Source organism: Psammomys obesus, unplaced genomic scaffold (genome assembly GCF_907164565.1).
Source record: "Psammomys obesus unplaced genomic scaffold, mPsaObe1.curated_primary_1811, whole genome shotgun sequence".
NCBI lineage: Eukaryota > Metazoa > Chordata > Mammalia > Rodentia > Muridae > Psammomys > Psammomys obesus.
The window spans coordinates 9,107,883-9,115,554 of NW_026588752.1; the positions used below are offsets into that span (position 1 = coordinate 9,107,883).

Consider the following 7,672-nt stretch of genomic DNA (forward strand, 5'->3'; position numbering starts at 1 on the left):
ACACACACACACACACACACACACACACACACACACACACACACACAAACACACTCCTAGTGGGCTCATCTTATGATGAGAACCCTTGGTGGCATAAAAAGCCATTCTAATGAGCCAGGAATACGTACACCATTCACTCCCATGTCTTTGGCAGTCTCTCCTGAAACCTCAGTGGTATGCACACAGCTGCTGTTAGTGAGACTGTGGCTGGAGAATAATGACACCACAAGTAGCTGTGACAAAGGAAAACCTATGGGATTTCTGACACGGTAGCGACCACAGAGATTGCCTTTAATACCAGGGGCCTGCGAAAAGTGACAGAGTCCTAGGTATGTTTGCAATAACAAGACCCTTTTGGGTTATGGTACAAAAGTCAAACCTGAAGGGAGAAACAGTAATTCATATTGCCAGACACTGTTAAAAGAGTTATATTCCCTGAATTAGAGATTAAGAAATGGTATATACGACTTTATAATCAAAGATCAGCACACAGTTACAATGTCACTGAAATCTCAATTCTAACATAAACTTATTTACATTTCTATGTGTCATTTATTCAGATAAAGCCATACTGAAAGCTAAATTTTGGTCTATCTTGAGTAGGCTTACTTTCAGTGAGCTTTTCTCATACCAATTATTCTTGAATAAAAGTCACCCTGTATTGTGCTCGCTTCGGCAGCACATATACTAAAATTCACCCTGTATTATAAAAGTAGTAATTGTTAAAGTTTAATTTTTATTATTTTCATCTCTGTGTGTGCGCATGTGTGTTTGTCTGTGTATGTAAGCACATAAGTGCAAGTGCCTATGGAAGTGAGGGCCATCAGGTCCCCTGGAGCTGGAGTTACAGCTCCAGGTAGCTGCAAGCCAACGAGGGTGCTAGGATCTGAACTCAGATCCTCTGGAAGAGCAATACACATTTGGAACCACTGAGCCATCTCTCCAGTCCCCAAAAGCAAGCACATTTTTGTTTTCAAAACATAAAATGTGGGTGTGGGGTGTGGCTCCGTCGATACAGTGCTTGCCTAGCATGCACAAAGTCCTGGCTTTCATTCCCACAGCACCACAGCAGCGTGTGGCAGCACAGGCCTGGACCCCAGCACCTGGGAAGGAGGAACAGGATGATCAGAAATTCAAGGTCATCTTCAGCTACATGTTGAGTTTGAGTTTGAATACAAGAGACCCTGTCCCAAAAAAATAAGCCAACAACAGAACCCAGGCCATGGAGATGGCTCAAAGCGAAGAGGTGCTTGTGTACAGGCTTGATGAGCTAAGTTCCACCCCAGGTCTCATAAAGTCACACACAAACACAAACAAATCTCTCACACCTACAACATTTTAAAATGCTCAAATATATACAGTACAGTATAAGGGCAGTCATGCAGACACATAAACAATGCAAGCACTGTGAGCACGCACAGCTCCAACTGTCCGTGCGGACTCTCCTTATCCCACTTCTCTCCTCCATTTGAGACTCACTGACCTAGAGAACGTTCAGCCTGTGTGTGTTAGCGACACCACTATATCACCAGTAGGCCAGGCTTATTAGGGAAACACATGTACAAGCCTCACAGCCAGCAAGCGACCAGCAGAGGTGGCAGCAGGCTGCCCTGCCTACCTGAGCATCTGCTTTTTGTGGTTCTCCACTTCCTGAAGTAGAAGCTGCTTGTCGGATTCCTTGTCTTGCTCCCTTGCTGATTGCTCAAGCTCCTTGGAGAGGAAAAAAGTTTTTGGCCAGCATGAAAAACCAAGAGTACTTCTGTTTTTAGCAGAGACACAAAAGCAACTAAAGCATCCTTTACCACAGACACTTGGGAGTGAGAGAGCATGTCCAAAATAATCAGGTATCCTTTTAAAACTACAGGCAAGTTTGCAAGAGAGAGAAGCAAATCCCAGCAGCCCAAAGGTGAGGAGGGACCCGGGTGTGGAGTGGTCAGCTCTAGAATGGCTGCCCTAGCTGGAGCTGGGATTGCTACTTGTACAACCTTGAGCCTGCTGAAATAAAGAAAAAAGCTCACAAAACAAGAGCCCACTGATCCCAACTCAATGCCAGGAGGAAACACACTACTATGTGTTTCCAAATGTTGCCCATTTCTGTAACTACTCCAATCTATTTTGATTTTGAGGGGGATGGCAGAGGATGCGCTATGGGCTTTGGCTAGAGGAATGATTTATCTTTCCTGAGTGGTTTGAGAACTGAATGGAAGAGAAATTAACATAAGCAGTGTCTCCAGACTTGTGATAATCCTGGAGACTGAGAGATGTGCCCTGGCCAGGCTGCAGAGGCTCCAGGAGAGGTGTGCAGAAGGTCGGTGTTCATGATCCAAAACACCAAGGAGAGAGTCTACTGTGAGCAAAAGGCAGAAGACATGACCAACAGCATCCGGCCAAGATAATGGACCCGTCACACACACTGTAAAGATGCCACAACACCTCAGGTCTCAAGTCCTATTTTCACAAGTTCCACTTTCAAGCAAACCATAGAGCTCAAACATCAACACATTAACTAATTAAGATAATAATTTACTTATTCCAATACAAATTTACATATGCTGGTTTGTAACAAGCATGTGTATCTATGTATCATTTCAACAGCTTGGAAATTATTTCCAGGTTTATGCCCCACAAGTATTGCTAGAGCAGAAAATAGAACAATTGACTGTGAATTGGAAAAAAAAAATGTATAACTGAGTATGGTGGCACAGGCCTGTAATCCCAGCACTCGAGGCAGGCAGATCTCTGTGAGTTTGAGGTCAGCCTGGTCTACATAGTAAGTTGAGGACAGCCAGAACTACGTAGTGAGACCCTGTCTCAAGAAAAAAAAAAAAGGAAAAAAGTGCAAATTTTCACCAGTTATTTGACATAATTTTTTGGGTTAGAACACCCACAAAGCTGTCACTGCACAAATAATCTTGTAGTCTGTTTTTTGCTACATTGATCTCTTTTGCCTGGCAGTGGGTCACTGAGATGGACAGGAAAAATGGAGATAGGACAAAGGAAGGAAAAATGTACAATTTCCTTAGAAAAGGCTGCTTGGAAGTTGTCACAGAGTACCCAATATCTCTGGAGAAATGAAAGGTGTTCTGTTATTCTCAAATTCCAGCTGAAGAGACACAGATGCAAAGACAGATATTTACACAGAGCCATGCCCAAAATCAGATAGGTAGGGCACAGCGTAATTCTCATTTACAGACAGCCATGTCCATATCAACTGCATAGGGAACAGCACAGCTGTGAACACATGAGGCCGCTTCTCTTCTGTGAACACACGACCTTGTTGAAATACACAACATTCGATTAAGTGCTTTCGGTAGTTCCAGGTATAGATAGAGTATTCAAATGCTAAGGAAAGGTAGATGAGAGTTGGGATACCATTCAATGGCCTATCACCTTGCTAGATGCCAGCAACATATTTATGTTCACAGACAAACTGTAATGGGGTCCAGAGTGTGATAAATAGGTAAACGTATTGGTGAGGATATTTACTCAAAACCAGGGGAGGAAATAAACACCAGGTAAATATGCAAATACTTATTCAACAGTGGTAGTTAGAGTTGGGAGAGTTTGAAGAAAACAAATTAGCTCTAAGAATAAAAACATAGAAGCAGCCCAAATGAATGCTCGTTAGTAAAGAAACGGCAGGAGAAAATTACAACTTTACAACTGTATAAAAAGGCTGGGTGGCTGTTCAAGTGGAGGTCTTCCCGACACAGGTAGGCTGTGGCATGGCCACTCCCAGAAGGAGAAGCATCAGCAGAACAACTCTGGGAAGATGTGGATGCGACAAATCAGAGCAGTTACTTATTTGGAGGAGGAGATGCAGAGAACAAATAAAGAACATCACCAAGACACAGAACCAAGACCAACATCTGTGGACACACAAGGAAATAGAACACAGAGGAAGCAAGGTTTTTGCAAGTTTGAAAGGAAGAAGCAGTGCTGGAGATGGAGATCACTGATACATGGTGACAGTGATCTGAAACCGCCCTGGGAAATCTTAGGAGGGTAACACACAAGAAGCTGTCCAACCCGCCCACTCTCCCAGCAGCTTCGGAAGAGACTGTCTTCCTCTGCTAGGCAACTGAAGAGCTGAAGGACCATTTGGGGAAGATGCCATTGACCACATGCAGTGAATCCAGGTGGCTCTGGACACCCAACCTTCCCCTCCAGTTATGGGCGGATTCACAGCACCCATTCCTGCCGGCGCAGCAGTGGAGCTGGCTCTGCTAGTCATGTGGTTCCTTCTCATGTGGTTCCTTCTCACTCTTGGGTTTTGAGACAGCTCGTGCACCGTAGTGAAGTCAGGTGGGATAATGAGCGCACGATGGAAGCTCTGGCTCCAGAAACTGTGAGGAGGCTAACTCGAAAAATGATAGCATGGGAAACACCCAGGACATGCTGGCAATGGATTCAGCAGAGAACGAGTGCATAGCTTCCAACTTTGTTAGTCCAGTCACCCTCACCGTCACAACGGTTCCTGCTCTCTCCAGGTGGCACGTGGGGAGCCTGGTCAACTCTCATGCAAAGGCTATTCTAGGCCAGAGCTCCCACCCCTGCGCCGCACCCTCCGCTAACAGTGGTTCTGTAGCCTCACTTACCTGTATCCTGTGCCTTAACTGTTGAAACTTTTCTTTCACCTTAGTATTCAGTTCAGTGAGCTCGCTTAAGGGTCCAGAACAATCTCGAATATCCTAGAAGGCAATGGAAAAGTGAAAGGCTGATTTAGGCCACAGCTAAGATTGGCCTAGGTCTACGTAGTCCTGCTCAATGCTGTTCTCTTCTGCACAAGAGCAAAACCATCATTTTCAGTCTTCTCATCCCTCTTACAACTGAGAAGAATACGTAAAAGCAGGCTGGAATGTAGTTCAGTGGTAAGCACACTTGCACAGCATGCTTAGATTTCCTGGGTTTCATCACCAGCAAAATACACACACACAGTCTGTCTGTCTGTCTGTCTCTCTCTCTCTTACACACACACACACACACACACACACACACACACACACACATACACACACCCCCCTTGTATGTATTATATATATCCAGACAAATAAATAGTTCGCTAGGAAAGACTCAACCTTGACTTAAAAGTTTAACAAAATGCTTTCCGGGCACTATGAAAGACTTATGCAGCTTCCATGTTCAACCAAAAAAGGCAACTGAAAGACACTGTAACTTCAGCTCCTTCTCTAAAATCCAGACACCTAAACCCCTGGTAACATGGAACAAAATTAACTTAGTCTGATTTTGCAAACCATGTGCTGCAAGTCATAATTTTAAAGGTGGACTGAGAACTTGCTTCTGGAGAGAAAGTCAGAATTCCCAGAGCCAAGCTTTAGAGTGGGCTCTAAAGTTAGCCTGTGTATATTCAAGTCCTGATTACAGCAATTTATTAGTGCAATTCTTGAAAACCCTTAAGTCCTCTGTGTCTCCGTTGCTTCATCTTAACTACCTCAAGGTCATATCTCTCTGCAAAAAAAAAAAAAAAAAAAACACTTAGCAGAGTAGCTGGACCACCACAAGAATACAATGTAAAGGGTTACGCTTACTCATTAGTAACCACAAGAATCCAAAGTATATAGGTCACAAAGGAGACCTAACTAAATGAAATATTATGATAACATAAACAGTATGATAATATGAAAACACATAGTCTCCTATTGGATATAGTCCTTTTTTTTGAGATGGGGGGGGGTCATTCTATAGTATAGGCTGGCCTCAAATTCATGATCCTCATGCCTCTACTTCCCGAGTGGTAGAGCCACCACACTAGCAACTTCATGTATGTATATGTATATTTATGTGTGCTCTGAGGTCTGAAACCAGAGCCTTACACACGGCTAAACTTTAACTCTGCCCTGAGTTACATTTATCCCCAGACCCTGGTGATTTCACTTGTATAAACCCAATCTTACTTGTCTAGAACTGGTCCAGGTGTGTTCCATCGCGGGAGTGACTTTTGCATCAAGTTCCTTCACTCACTCTCTAGCTTACTCATGAAATCACACTTCCTCGAAGACTAGGATAAACTACTACTGTATTGTGTGCATTTGGTTTATTAGAGAACACTACTTCACACACACACCCTTTTACAGGGACTCTCGTACCCCAGAAATCACTACCTATTTATGCAGCACTGGGGTGCTTGGCAAGCACTCACCAGCAGAGCCACACTCTTATCTTTTTATTTGCTGTCACAGCTTGTATTCTGAGCCGTTTGGGTTCTTTTTGCCAAACTCGAGCCATTCCCTGCTCTTGCCTGTGTTAGCTTTCTTGTACTACTGTCTCCTACTTACACCTTCTTCCAGACAAGCTTCCCACTTCCCCGGCTGTTAAACCGGGTAGGGAAGCTCTAAAACGCTTTTCCTAAGCTGGCTTTCCCCACCCAGGTCCTAGTATTGGCACTGCCTGCCTTCTGAACCAGGACTTGGCACAGTATTTGATTTCTTCATTCAAAAAATTACAACCCACGGTCCAGGTTACGTTAGCTTCGGCCAGGGACTCCCTTGCCAAGTGGCCTTGGGTGCCCTCCGGGCCCCTAACATTGAAAAGTAGGTGTGGGAGGCAACAGGGGAGGGGCAGGGAGGGACTACCTCCGAGACTGCGGGTGGGCGGGGTAGCCCGGGACCTCTACAGTGTGGCCAAGGGACTGAGGCGGTGTAAGGGCACCCCAGAGACGGGTGAGTCAACATGCAAAAGAAAAGCGCTGAACGTCAGTGATCCCCAGGAACCAACCGTATGGTGCCCGAGGAGCCGACCTGGAGCGGGGTAGTGGGCCTGGGAAGCTGCGCCGGGCGCGAAGGTTCTGGAGAACTCTTAAGGCGGCCAACGAGAGCCCGGCAGGAGCCGGAGATATGTACCTGGATAAGTGCCTTCACCTCCAGGTCGAATTTGACAATCTCCTGGTTACAGATCCGGACGTGGACATCCTGGGGAGCCGCCATGTTGGAGACGCAGCTACGGAAAGCGGCTGCGGCCAAACTTGAGCACATTCGCGTGCAGCCTGCCCACCTTCTCCGCATGTTGCGTCGCCGCCGGAGACCCGGCGCGGAGCAGGCCAGGTTGCCAGCCCAGACCTGGACCTTTCCTTGACACGTAGAACATGCACAGCCTCTCCCATCTGCTTCTACTAAACGGAAAAGTGAAAAGTGATTATGAAGAACAGTTAGGGTGGGGGTGGGGGGATAGTGACGGGGAATTCAGCTCACTGGAGGATGAGTTTGCCGGCCACCAGGCCTTGGGTTTTGTTCCCTAGGGAACAACAACGAAAAACTCCGCTGAACAGTGGTCACTTTCTATTATTCAGGGACCAGCTATTCTAGTGACTTTTTTCATAGGAAAAAAAAAAAGTACTAAAACGTTGCAATTTTTTTCTTTAAACTTTAAAACAAAATTTCTACATTAAGTATGAATTAGAGTAAGACACAAAATGTGTAATTTGTAGACTTTAAAGCAGGTCACTGGGGTACTTCCATCAAGACAACCATGATCTGGGGCTTTCTCATATACAGAACTTACATTTCCTTACACATTTTTAGGGCTCTGGTTCTGCTTTGTGTAGAACTGGATTACAAGTATCTCACAGTAGAGGTTCTGGTTACGTCATGTAGTTTTGAATGAAACAATGTCAGTGCAAACCGCAAAGAAGGGTGGTGCTTTTTAAAATTATTTC

At 45.2% G+C, this 7,672-nt stretch overlaps 1 protein-coding gene across 1 annotated transcript in view; it reads right to left on the reverse strand.

The window, feature by feature from the left end:
• Bnip1 (BCL2 interacting protein 1) overlaps nt 1–7,020 on the reverse strand; it is an 11,217-nt gene extending 4,197 nt beyond the window's left edge. The window contains exons 1-3 of the mRNA XM_055604365.1: nt 6,861–7,020; nt 4,599–4,691; nt 1,619–1,710 (exon numbers count right to left, since the gene is read on the reverse strand). Of these exons, the coding sequence (XP_055460340.1) occupies nt 1,619–1,710; nt 4,599–4,691; nt 6,861–6,992 (317 nt within the window). The 5' untranslated portion in view covers nt 6,993–7,020. The remainder of the gene's footprint in view (nt 1–1,618; nt 1,711–4,598; nt 4,692–6,860) is intronic.
• Nucleotides 7,021–7,672: the final 652 nt, after the last annotated feature.